The 14,129-nt window shown below is 41.6% G+C and overlaps 1 protein-coding gene across 1 annotated transcript in view; it reads left to right on the plus strand.

Annotated features, from left to right (window-relative positions):
* Saxo1 (stabilizer of axonemal microtubules 1) overlaps nucleotides 1-14,129 on the plus strand; it is a 106,923-nt gene that overhangs the window by 80,249 nt on the left and 12,545 nt on the right. The window contains exon 3 of the mRNA XM_013116488.3: nucleotides 3,055-3,257. Within this exon, the coding sequence (XP_012971942.2) occupies nucleotides 3,055-3,257 (203 nt within the window). The remainder of the gene's footprint in view (nucleotides 1-3,054; nucleotides 3,258-14,129) is intronic.

A 14,129-nucleotide genomic window follows, 5' to 3' on the forward strand; every position in this document is an offset into this window, starting at 1 on the left:
GCAAATTTTAAATATCGGCAGAAAGGAGGGACGATGTGAAGCCATAGGCTAGGAGATGGAAGTCCCCAGGAGGGCAATTTAGGGGAACGGTTGCAGAGAGAGATTTGCTTTGGCAAAAAATGGAGGGTTGCCTCCTAAGATTACATTTTAATATGATTGATTCCTTGGCTACTATAACAAGTTCTGAAATTTGCATAAATACTAAACTGTTAAAAAAGTAACTGTTGCTTGGCTCCCGTGAAAATTCTCCATTCCCCACTTCCAGGCAAGTGATTTCATTAGCAATTATGTAATTTCTGCCTTCCCTTTTCCCTGTTCTTGCCCAACACCTTTCTTTAGCTTAGCCAAGTGATTTGAAGTGAAGTTGCTGTGAATTCCCCAGCAGGGCCACTTTAACCTGTACTTAGTTCTAGTTTAACTCTTGGCTTTCCGTGCTGGATAGCTTTTTATAGCTACCTACCTACCCGAAGGAAGCTGAGATCTGTGACTTTTTCCCTCTGTATTCATAGTCACCGTGAGGCTAAACCTGGGGAACATACCACAGGGAGAGAGGAGCCATTGAATGTTGAAAAGAATTGTTAAATTTAAGCAATATCTGGGAAGAATAAAGTAAGCTCTTTTTGTATGAACTTGAGGGCTGTAAGATTATGTGTGATTGGGGACATGCAGTTATACCATGGTTAATGACAGGTTTCAGTGAGTGTTCCCAACATAAAAGTCTAATGAGGAAACACAGAAATTCTGATAAAATTCCCTCTCTTCAGCCACTGAGACTGTTTTTTGGGCCAGATACAAATGAATCAAACTTTAAATTTAAAAATAATCCTCCCTTGAGGTAAGAGGCTTTTCCTCTCCAATCATTTTGCGTTCTCTATAGCTGGTCCGTAAATACAAATATAGATGCACATTGATAGTAGAATTTGAATTTTGTATGGAAGGAGATTCAGTAATGAATCCATTCCTTAAATGTGGCTCACAAGGTATTTTGTGTGTCTGCCTCTGTCTTTGAGGAACAGCTTGATGACAGTCCCTGAGCTGGTAAGTTTGTGAGCATTCCTTAGCAGATTCCTGTGGATGCACCAGAGACAGGGGCATTAAGCCTGCTTCAGCTTTTAGTGTCTGGAGACCCTTGGAAGATGGCATCTTAGAGGAGAAGTAGGATTTTTTTAGTGCAGTAATAGAGCTTTAGTATGGAAGGCCTTAGCATACAAGCTTGGACATATCTGACTTTGCTCCTAATTACTGGCCTTTGGTATCTTTTGCTATTTCTTGGAAGTGCAGCTATTTCTTGGTAGTGCAGAGGAACCACAGCCCAGTTAGCCATCATTGAACAAAGGTAAGTTCACCTCAAAATCCCACTCCAGCCCTGGGAGTGGAAAAACCTCAGCTTCCCTTAGGAATGTTCTCTTCAGAAGATAAACTTTCAGCAGGAAGTTAACTCTCGGCTTGACTGGTTTTTAGATGGGGTCTCAGGCGGTTTCAGGGGTTTGTCTGTGCAGCTTAGTGTCTCCTCGTGACTTGCTGCAATTGGCTAAGTGAGCAGCCACTACGTGAGAGTCCTTAACCTAAGAAGAGTAAAAGTGTGGAGCTGACCCCTGGTTTCTTGCTTAGCTTCTTGTCAGCTTGTTCCCGCCATAACTCCCCTTTATGTCATCAACTTCCGGATGCTGGGGTCACCAGTGTCCCTTTGCTGTTAGCCCAAGTGAGGCCCCTGGGAAGGCAGCTCAGGCTGCAGATGCTGTTCTTGCCACTGAGATCTATTTTAAGATGTACCTAGAGGGTGTTATGGGAGTTCAACGGAAGCATCTCCCATTTCCCACTTGCTGCCCCAAAGAGACTAATTCTCCTGCTTCCACGCCCCTTCATCCCACCAAGCACGCTCAGGACCTGCTTTGGGTTTACTGACAACCCTGTATATAATTCATGCAGGACAGGTTACAGTGGAGCGTGTCACCCTTGCTACTCAAGCATGGCTCAGTAATGCCACACCGGGTTTCAGCCTGGAAGTAGGTTTTATTAGTGTTTAGCCTAATGTTTTCCTGTCCGGAAACCTTTCCCTTCCATTGACAGAGACTGTTCAAGCAAGCACCTTTAGAGAAAGATCTACTTTTCTCTTGTCCTATTTGGCCTAATGGGATCTAGGAAAAAGCAGTTTGTTTGGGGAGGAACTGGTAGCATGGAGATATGGGCAGTGGAGACGGTGGCAATGGGCAGTATAGCCTGACTCAGCTGGGAGCTCCTGGTGATGGACAGGTGCCACCTGGGCCTGTCCTGACTGTGGCTGATTTGGGAAGGGATTACTTTGTTGTGGTGTAAAACATCCTGTGTTTTTCAATCTGCTTTCTTACTCTTTGACACAATGGAGGCACTGACGACAGCAGACAGCAAAGAGATGAAGGCTTTGTGTGTCTACCATATTTTTCCTCTTCTGGGTTTTCTGTAAGGCTGAGTAGAGGAGGTAAATGTTAGCAGAAGAAGCTCCTGAGAACAGAGAGAAAAGTGAGTGTATCTGGAAAACAGATGTTAGCCCCACATGAGGGGTTGGATGCAAGGCAGGTGGAATATCAGCTGCAGAACAGAACTCTTCCTCAATGAGCTTTGTGGTTGACACAAGGTGTGGGTAGGGGAGTAAGTCAGGGGACAGTCTGGGACAACTTGTAAATTGCACTAGAGAGCTGGGTTTTATCTGGAAGACATTTTAAGCTGGCGGTCAAGCTCGTCTTCTTTTTATTCAGCATTTATTCTGGATACACCAAGGCAACTGAAGCAGAAACAGGAAGATGGGGGAAGGTTGTCACATGGCCAAAGGGAAAACAGGTTAGGATCTGGACCAAAGGGCAAACAAGCCCAATGAGATAGAGGGGATACTTCTGGCTTTGAGGGGAGGAGTCAAGGGGCCAAACATAGGCAAAAAGTGAATTACAGTGTCATGTTCTAAAGTAGAAGAGAGAGGAAAAGGTAGGGAGTAGAAAATTCAATTACTGTGAGTTGAATAGACAACATTGTCTTCTCCCAAGCAAGGACCCCAATGACATGTGCTTATTCTTCTCCCAGGAGAGATTTTGGGCTTCACAAAATGGCACCAGTGAAATTCCATCAGCCTGACCCGTACATTCAAAGCAAAGAGACTATGGATTTACTCACAACATATAAACATGATTTTAACTACCTCCCTGTCTGTCAAGTTGGTCTCATCAAACCTCGGGACAGTAAATTTCCGAACGGTGACAAGATACAGTATCTGCCTACTTACAAAGGTGAGAGAAGGATTTTGGAGAGGACAGGCTAAGTCAATAGACCCACCAGGAAATGGTTACATGTGCATTACCTTATGGCACAGGTCAGCATGCCACTTCTTGTCAGCCAAATATGGCTCACTACCTATTTTTGGACAGATGAAAAGCTAAGAATGACTCTATAATTTTCTCTAACTGAAAAAAGTTATTATTTCAAGACATATTGAAAATTGTGATATTTGAATTTCACTACTGGAACACAGCAATATCCACTCTTTTATGGTTTCCATGCTGTAGTAGCAAAGCTGAGTGGTCATGGCAGAGACTCCACAGAAGGCAGAAGTGTGTGATATCTTGACTTTATATTTTATGATCCTTGTCTTAGCTTTCTGTTTGAATCTTACAATGGGGAATCTGTTCAAATTTAAGCTAATTAAGATTCTACAATTTGATTGTTACATTCATCTATCTAAGAGAATTTTGAAATGTAACATACATACAGAAAAGTACATTATAATCACACAGACCAATGAATTTATACAGAACATACACAAACAGTGCTTGACCAAGAAATGCTATATCCACAGAAGTGAAACACACACATTGGGCTGACTTTTCTTTTTTCTTTTTCTTTTTTTGGCCATGCTGGGGAGTGAACCCAGGGCCTTCAGAATCCCAGACAAATGTTCTATTCCTGAGCTACATTTTTTGCCCTATTATACTCTACCATAATAATTCAATAGTATAAAGTAGTTTTGCCCAGTTTTAACTTTATATGTTAGATTTATTTAGTCTTTTTAAAATGTATATTTAAATTTATATATAATATATACCCATTTATAAGGTATGATGTGGCATTTTGATACATATGTGCATTGTGTAAGGTTTTAAAAATGTATTTACTTTTAATTTGTGTATTTATTTGCTTTTGATTTATGTATATGTGAGTTTAAGGCATATGTAGGTATGCCCAAGGAAGCCAGAAGGACTTTGCATCTCATGGAATCAGCATTACAGGTGGTTGTACAACATGGATGCTGGGAACTGAGCTCAAGTCCTCTCGAAGAGCAGGAAATGCTCTTAACCAGGGACATGTCTCTAGTTCCCATTTTTAAGATTTGTTATTATTTTTTGTGTAATGTTTTTGTCTTAAGTGTGCTATGGCAGAAACACTGACACATTTGTGTCTCTTCATAGTGCTTTGTTGAAAAACAATTCATAAATTACTTTGGATTGATTGGTTGCACATGGCCAATTAGTTTTGATTTCCTTTGAAGCTGTCCAGGGAAAACACAGTATCTTTTATTCCAATCCAATTAACTCTCAGATCATGCATTACACATCATCCAGCAATTGTAGCTCTCTATATGTAGGCTTCAGAATGGCTGCAAAAGAGCTGAGGCGGCCATGGATTCAAAGGGGACTTTCCCTTTGGTAAGGCAGAGGACTGTTGCAGATGCACAGAGTCTCTGTAGATGGTTAGATATATTATTAACCAGGCCAGTTGGAGAGCTGCTGCAGGATCTACAGAATCGAGCTGCAGAGGTGTGGGAGCTGCAGAGGTGTAGGAGCTGCAGAGGAGCAGGCAGTAGAGGTGTGGGACAGGTCCTGATGGCAGACAGGGTGTATGGATGGACTAGGTGATTTATTTGGCCTCATCAAGCAGTGGGGACCATGCTGAGCTTGAAATCCAGGAGACAAGTGGGAGTTGTTTGCTGGTGGATCTCTTGAAGGACATACTCGGTGGCCAGATGACAGTTCTGTGGGGGCTATTACTACTGCTGTGTTATGGATCCTACTCTTTTTGGTGTTCAAGGGAGGGTATTACACTCTTGGTTGGTCTTCATATGTCTGATAAGTTCTTGGGCCTGTTTTTCTGATATGGCTTTAAAAGGTTTATTTACTTTTACGTCTATGAATATTTTGCCCGAGTGTATGTATAAGCATCGTGTGGGTGGTAGGAACTGAATCCAGGTGCTCTGGATGAGCAGCCAGTGTTCTTTACCATGAGCCATCCCTTAGCCCCCGATGTGGTTTTCATATATCCATGTACTCACACATTCCAAGCTCTATGGTAAGTTTATAGGTGGCATCTCTGTACTTCTAGGGGAAAGCTGTCATTTGTATGTCATGGTTAGTGGTGGACAAGTCCAGCAAAACAACAAGAAAATGAGTGCAGAGTCATCCTCATTCCACCTCTGTACTCAAAATGGAGTCACCCAGGGCAAGGCACTGTCTTCTCAAACATCTCTGGTGTGTGTGTGTGTGTGAAAACACTCAGAAATCCTCTTTATTCTTGCCTTTTATTTTCATTAGCATATATCAATTGTACAAAGAAGCCTGCTTCATTATGGCAGTTTTTATACACATGCGTCACGTACTTTGACTCCACTCACCTCTCTGTTACCCTCCCTTATCCACACCTCCCCACCCCTTCTGGGTCTCCTGTTCCAAATAGTTCCCCTTCTTTTTGTCTGATATTTTGAAACACACACTTTTCATTTGGTGTCTGTTACATAGTGAAGAAACACAGTGACCAGTCTTTGACCTTTTAGTAGAGAGACGAGCTATGCAGTCCTGCGGATTGGGCCGGCAGAGTAGCAGTCCCCACTCTGAGGCACACAGCCATTAAGCCTGAGGTCAGGGAGTGAGAAAGTGGGTTTATCATCGGTAACTCTTCATGCTTGTGGTGCATCCTGTCGTCCCAAGAAGACAAGATGAACAGGCCATGTGGAACATTTTGGGGCCTCTGTGGGAGTGTGATAAGAGTTGCTTTTATTAATCAAGGCAAGCGTGTGGGTGGGGGATGACAGAGGAGGAGGGAGGCTGAAGTGATGTAATGATTTTCCTTAAGGGGCTGCAGTCCATTTGTCAGGGAATCCTGCGTGTTGTTGGTCTTTCCTCCTCGGTCCTGGGACTGGTTCTGAGGTGGCCTGGCCTCTGCCTTTTGATTCGTCTTTCGTGTCTGCGTCTTCCTCTGTTCTATAGCCCCCTTCTGTCAAGCCACATTCTGGATGTCACTGTACTGTGAAATGGTTCAACCCCAGACCCTCTCTTTCTGGTTTGCTGTCTTGTCTATACCCATGATGACAGCTTTGCGAACCTCTGGGTCAGTGACATTTCAGCCTTTTCTCCACTACTAGCTCTCCTGCCTGCCCCTCCCCATGTGGTTTCCTACCTGATGTGTCACTCAGCCTGCTTTTAGCAATGCCTCAAACTTTCTCCCTTCTATCGTGCTGCCGCATCCTCTAACAAAACCCTGGTTCTGCCTCCTTAGGTCTACACTGGAGCATTCACTCCAGCATATCTCTGACCTTTGGGCTTGCATCCATTCCCAAGCTTCATTTGAGCCAGGAAGCCTTAGAAAATGAACCCCTCCCCCCTCGCTCATTTAGGTCCTCTCAGTTGCTATGTGTCTTAAGATGCCAAATCTGGCCAGGCGGTGGTGGCGCACGCCTTTAATCCCAGCACTCGGGAGGCAGAGGCAGGCGTATCTCTGTGAGTTCGAGGCCGGGCTGGACCATCAGCCTCCAAAACAATACAGAGAAACCCTGTCTAGTAAGATGCCAAATCTGTACCGACTCCTCCGTGGCTGTGTAGGTTCTGGCACCTGCTACCCTAGCTCTCTGTTTCAGCCTCAAGTACCTTCCTCAGCTCCCTTCTTCTCTACCCTTACTGCCAGAGAACACTGTCAGGGGGTTCCCTCTGTGGGGCATGCTCGTCCTTCAGTGTCTACAATGGCGTGTTGTCAGAGGCTGTCTCAGATCTGCCACAGCAGACCACACATGCTCAGGGTAGCTCAGCACACCTCTAATTCTTGTGTGGGCTTGTATTCAAACTTTGCTTCCTTGGACATTCTGGAAGCATCTCTCTCTCTTCATCCAAATTATTTGTACTTTTTGCAATTTGGTTTTGTGTTTTGAGATAAGGTCTCACTATGTAGCCTTGGCTGGCCTGGAACTCACTATTTAGATCAGGCTGACCTGAACTCATAAAGATCTGTCTGCCTCTGTCCCCCAACTTCTGGTATTAAAAGCATGTACCACCATATCTAGCTATTTTTTGCAAATTAAAAAATAAAATATAATCACATCATTTTCCTTCTCCATCTCCTTCTTATCCCCTCACTCCCTCCCAAATTCATGTCTCTTTCTTTAATTATTATTCACACACACACACACACACAAATACAACTTGATGAGTCTATTTGGTGATATATATGGGCAGAAATTATAAAAGTAAATACAATAAATAGGCAAAAATTATAAAAATAAATACTAGGTTTCAGTTCCTTCTCCCTCCAGCCTTCCTGAACTCCTCTTTTGTCTAGACAGATCCGTATCAAACCACCCCCTGTAAAACCATAGACTATTCCTCTACTGAAACTTAACCTTGGCTTATATTAAAATGGAACAGTCCTACTTTCTTCTCTTTTCCTCTTAAACTTTAGGTGCCTGTTAACCATTTGCCTACTGGAATAGAATTAGTAAAGCATCAGTCAAGCATCAGTTAGATTACTTTCGACCAGGCATGCATCCATGGTAGTCCCACCCCCAACCTCAAGTTGACTTCATAGTTTTCCTAGGTTTAAAAACAAGTTAAGTATGTAGTGAACTCAGAGGTGCTGGTTTGCAGCCTCCATGTCATAATAATTCTTTTTAAAAATGACACCGTCTTATCCATTTATGCTGCTGTGGAAACAAACCTGAGACTATAAACAGTAAGTTATTTCTCATGGTGATGGATTTTGGGAAGTCATTGATTGAGGCATCAGTAGGTTCAGAGTCTGGCAAGAGTCATGAGTTCCAAGATGGTATTTGGTTGCATTGCCTTCACAAGGTGAAAGGGAAGGAATAAAGGGCCCGAGTGAGTTCCCTCTAGCTCTTTTAAGGGAACACTCCATTCATGAGGATAGGGCTCTTATGACCTAATCATTTCTCGAAAGGCCCTTCCTCTTCATACCGCTACAATGGAGATTAAATTTTAATATTTGCATTTGGAGTGGAAGGTGTGATTCAAACTTTAACAAATGCTTATATTTTTAAAAATGTGAATGGTTTGTTTGATCTCCTCTATGACACTATGACTTCCAAAGCTGTGTCTTAAAGTCACATTCCCAGCATTTTAGGCCAGGGAACCATAGCAGAGGTGTATAAGCAAGGAGTAAATGAATGAATAGTTGTGAACCGCTGCTTTCAGGGCTCTAGATGACAGTGTTTGGCAATAGTTATATCCAAATCCCCATCCTTCCAGTTATCCCACAGGCCCCAGCCAGGAGCAGGAATGAGGTTTTGGGACGGACCATGGCATTTACCTTGCCTTTGGGCCAGTTCTGAGTCACTTTCTGAATGTAAGAAGTACTATACCCTCGCTTCATTTCTAGGCTTATTGCCCCTTGAGTGACTTAAGTCCCATGAAAATTTGCTGTTTTAGTAAGTCTTTCCCCAGTAATCTCTGCATTTTCTGGCCACTTATTACTGTCTGTTTTTCCAAAGAGGGCTGTCAAGGAAAGAAACCAAAGACCTCGATAATTAAATATGTGCATTTCAATGGATGCCATTTCTATTTTGCTTATGTGTTTTGTTTATATTAATTCTGTTAGGAAAATATTCAAACCTTTCATTTTCTGCTCATGTCCAGTATATTTCCTGTGGAGAGGGAGAGAGGGAGAAAGAGAGAGAGAGAGAGAGAGAGAGAGAGAGAGAGAGAGAGAGAGAGAGAGAGAGAGTGTGTGAGAGAGAGGAGAGTGAGAGAGAGGAGAGAGGGAGAGAGAAGGAGAGAGAAAAGAATCCACCAATAAAAGATTTTCAGCAGCATTTGGTTGTAATTTGTGACATTTTCAAAACACTGTGCAATTTAAAAGATTGAGAGTGTAATTACTTGATGCTCAGCTTTGGGCTTAGTGAAGTTTTTTTTCTTTCTTTTCTTAAAGGACATTATTATTGAATGGAATCCTGTTTAAAGAGGTTCTTGCCAATTACCCACATGACACTCTGGCCCTGAAGGGCTTTACTGGTGTGTGAATAGTTTGTCATGTGGAATTCTGAGGTTTTTCAGGGTCTTGTGGAATATATATATAATAGTTGCTGGTGGGGGAAGTCAAGACACTGAATAATAATGTGGTTTCAACTATGTTGTTGGTTATCAGGAGTCTCGTGAGGCAAGCTGGAGCTTAGGAACCTGTTTTCTTAACACTTCATCCATCAGAGAAGAGGGCCAGGGAAGTTCTGTTCCACTCACCCTTAAGCATCTCACGACAATGTGAGGGTATCTGCAGGTAGATGCCGCATTCCAGGGCCGCCTGACATGTGGTGGGTTGAACATGTGGTTTGTATTCAGCAAGATGGTTCCCACTAAGGCCCCATAATGCTTTCAAGATGCTGATAGAGCCATTAATGGTTCTTGGAGAAAGATTAGATTTTCAATTAAAATGAAGCCAATTTTGAAGAACTAGTTGGTGGTATTACTGGCCTAAAATAAACGTAGGAGTGTGTCTGGGGGGGATGCTGGAGTGGTAGAAGCTTAGTAAATATTCCCCCCTCCTGCAAAAACAAACCAATGATAAAGCTTGACAAAGTGGTAAAATCAAATGTTTCAAGGCTCTAGAAATCAACCAAAGACATAGGAAAGATTGAGAGCGTTTATTTAAGGGAAATGATTGACTTGCGAACAGAGGCATCAGTGGGATTGTATCCTGGAGCTGTTTCTGTCAGCTCTCCCCCTTCCCCCGGTTCCATTTGTGTGGTAGCTCTGCTGGTGAGTGAAGACTGGGGGAAAGGCAGTCATGCTGCTAGAAGGTCTGAGTCGATTTTAAAGAGAACTTTGACCAAAAAAGTTTTGTAACGAGAAAACCATTCAGAGCTCACAGCTTGTGCAACTAGTCCTAGGTTTACGGGAATAATTGTGGTGAGCAGCAGGTAAGCAGATGAGTGAGAAATTTCACAGGGAGATGCACACAGGCTGCCTTGATGAGCTCCGACATCAAGGCTGTGCTTGTAGGCCAGCTGTGGGCAGTCCCAAGCGCCATCAGAGGAAGGGCCTTTCTATCTATTCAAGGCTCTGGCTGAATGGGAGGCCTCATATTTGTGCAGCAGGGACTAAAAAGCAAGTTCTGATTTGTAAACCACGTGATCTGTGTATGCTCCAGCTCCCCATAGGTGCACCTCACTGACTGAGAAGCTGGGGTCTAACGTACATCAACCATTGGCTAACTACTAAGCTGTGGAGAATGAATCTCAGAGGTAGATTTAACATGCTACACCCCGATGACCTTACACTTCGGAGGAAAAGATTGTAGAATGAGTGCAAGGATTTCTCATATAGGAGAAAAGATGAACTCTTTATGGAGGGAGCATGTATTATCTAAGGCACTTTGTCTTGGAGAGAGAGAGGGAGAGAGGAGAGAGGAGAGAGAGAAGAGGGAGAAAAGAGAAGAGAAAGGAGAGAAAGGGAGAGGGGGAGGAGGAGAGAAGGGATAGAAAGAGAAAGACATCAGAAAGAGGGTTGTAGGGCCCATGCACAAAAGGCAAAAAGTAGTCAAGAGAAACTGCCTCTGAGGGAGCCCAGATGTAGCAGAAAAATGTTTGAAAGTAGGTATTGTAAATATATTTAAAGAGTGGATAGAATCCATGTTTAAGGAAATGAAAACAGGTATGATAATAACTACTCATCAATTGGAGGGTACCAATAAAAGGAAATCATAGTAGAATGAAAGATCCAGAGTTGAGTAATAACCATTTGTTTTTTTAAATTGAGAAGCTCAGCCATTTTGAGTTAACAGAGGAATCAGTGAAACAAAGGTAAATCAATAAGATTATTTAAACCGAATACAAAACAATAAAACAAGCAGAAACTAGGAGAGCCAAGAAAGCCATCAAGATTACCAGTGTACTCATATTAGGAACCTTATGCCCCAAGAAGGGATAAGAAGGCAGTTAAAGAATTAATTGCTGAAATACCCCAAATATGAAAAATTTACCTAGACACCGAATAGGCACTATGCAATTAGTATAAACATGAAGAGATCCATGCATTGTTAGACTGGAAAAAATAAAGACAATGATATGGAAAGACCAAAGAGAAATAAATACCTCATCATACAGAGAGAAATGAGGTTCTCATCCAGGGTCACAGTAGAGTCTCTTCAGAAATAGCAAAGAATGAGGCAATCAATGGGTTGATATATTGAAATACTGAAAACATCAAGAATTTTATGCTGAGTAATTTTTATGTTTCAGAAATGAAGGCAAAACTGTGATATCTCCAGATACAGAGAGGTCCTCTCTTTAGCTGGCTTGTTTTAGAAATGCCTTTAGAAGAAATCCCTATACAGAGATGGAGTGTGCACTTATAAGTAGAACTATGTAAATATGTCTCTCTACAGATAGTTTTTCTTTTTCTTTTTTTTTGAGACAGGGTCTTGAACTGTCCTAGAACTCACTATGTAGCCTAGGCAGGCCTTGGATTTAAAACAACCCAACGTCCTTTCTGTCCCAGTTTCCCAAGTGCTGGTGTTGTAGGCATGAGCCGTCACACTCAGCTAACTCCCTCTTTTTCACTCTTAATTCTTAAGAGTCAATTATATAACAAATTACTAAAAATGGGGGGGTTTGTTTTAGGAAGGTAGGGTAGAGGTGTAACATTAGAAAGTCAATTAACTTCCCTCCTACCCTAAGTTTGACATATGAAACAAAATCAATACAATCAAGCAAATAAAACAAATGCATGTAGATTAGAAGGTAGACTTCAGGGATGACACAGTAGCTCAGCAGGTCTGTCTTCTAAATTCAATCCTTCACATGTCCTCCACAATAAATAAAAATGCAACTAAAAATTTAAAAGGGTGAAATTATTTATTTTCAGAGAATATAATTCTCTATGAAGATATCTGAATAATCTACAAAAATAAAGTATATGAAGATAACTGAAGAATCTACAAAAATAAAAATAGAACGAATAAACAAGGGCTGTTAAGATGGCCCAATGGGCAAAGGCACTTGCCACACAAATCTGAGGACCTGAGCTTGATCCTTGGATCCCATGCAAAGGTGCAATGAGAAATCCAATTCCACAGAATTGTCCTTAGACCTCTACATCTGCCATGGCACATGTGCTCACACATGCATAGTACACATCTCCATAATGATAACAGTACATAAATTAAAAAGTAATGGGTTTGTTTGTCCAGTGTCAGTCTTGAAGAGTAACAGCAAATGCATTTATATATATTGGCTTTGACAGTCAACATGGAATTGACTGTCATCTCTGGGGCCTGGAAATACAGCTCTGTAATAAGGAGTGTGAGGTCCTGTATTTGATTCCTAGCATCATTTATGCACAGAAAATGTTACTGTAAGAAACGGCTCTCTATGCTAAGGAAGTGGCTCGTGGCAAGGTGCTTTACTGCTAGAACATGAGAACCTGAGTGTGTGTTATCCTCTCCCTTCTAAAATGTCTAGCGTAGTGGTGTGTGCCTATAGCCCCGGTAATGGGTGAAGTAAGGTGAGATGGGGATCCTAGGGTCTCCCTGGTCAATCAGTCTAGCCAAATGGTGAGCTCTAGGTTTAGTGAGAGAGACCCAATCCCCAAGGAAAGTAAGGTGGGGACTGTGAAAGGAATTCACCCATTATTCACTTCTCATTTCCACATACATGGGTGAGTGCACCACATAGAAACCAGTCTTCAATAGTTGAAAAATGAATAAAATATTTGCAATAAACTAAAAAGATAAATCTAGGATATATGCACTGAAAAACAACAATGTAGAGAAAAATTAAGTTGTAAGCAAATGACGAACCATTCTGTTTTCATGCATTACAATTCAAAATATTAAGATGGAATTACTTCTACTTAAAAATTGATTTTGTGTTTTATTGTGTATATGTGTGTACCTGTGAGTATGGGTATATGTACAGCTTTTGTGAGTCAGTTCTTTCAGTGTGGATTCCAGGGATAGACTCAGGTTATTAGGCTTGCCTGACAGATTTTCCCCAATGAGCCCATTATTTTTGCTGGTTCATTATTTCTATTGATCTATGCACTCATTAAAATTGCTTAAACATTTCAAAAAATTGTTAAGACATTCTAAATGTTATGTGTGAAATTCAAATAAACTGGTGAGTTTTTGTTTTGTGTGTTTGTTTTTTGAGACAAGGTTTCTTTGTGTGGCCTTGACTGTCCTGGAACTCACTCTGTAGACCAGACTGTCCTCGAACTCACAGAGACCCTCTTACCTCTGCCTCCCGAGTGTTGGAATTAAAGGCATGTGCCACCACTGCCTGACTTGAGTTTTTGTTTTAAATAAGAACAAAGTTGAATTTATTTCATTTTTAAAAACTATGTTATAAGGCTATGGCACTTGGGACAGTGTGGTACTGTCATGAAGACAGCGCCAAGCCAAGTGACAGTTGTAGTTTGTAATAGATGTTATGTATGACACCTCTGGCATTGCTCTTTCTGTTAAAGATTGCTTGGATATGCAGGGCATTTTGTGCTGCCACATTAATTTTAGAGTTGTTTCTATGTGTCTGAATGTCATTGAAAATTTGGTGGGGTTTCATTGAATCTATAGATGACTTTCAGTACTATTGTCATTTTCACAATAATTAGTTCTGCCTGTGCATGAACATGGGAGGTCTTTGCATCTTCTGAAAGTCTCCTTCACTTTCTTTCTGTGGCCTCTTAAAGTTTCGTTGTAGAGATCCTTTATATCCTTGATAATGTTTATTATCCTACATATTAGTTTTTGAAGCTATTATAAATGTGACCCCTCCCATTTTTCTTAGCTAGTTTATCAATACAGAAAAAGTACTATTTTTTACAAGTTCATTTTTCACCTTGCTACTTTGCAGAAAGTGTATTCTGATGAGTTTTTAGGGTCTGTTAAGTATAGGG

Source organism: Mesocricetus auratus, unplaced genomic scaffold, assembly GCF_017639785.1.
Source record: "Mesocricetus auratus isolate SY011 unplaced genomic scaffold, BCM_Maur_2.0 Super-Scaffold_100014, whole genome shotgun sequence".
Lineage (NCBI taxonomy): Eukaryota > Metazoa > Chordata > Mammalia > Rodentia > Cricetidae > Mesocricetus > Mesocricetus auratus.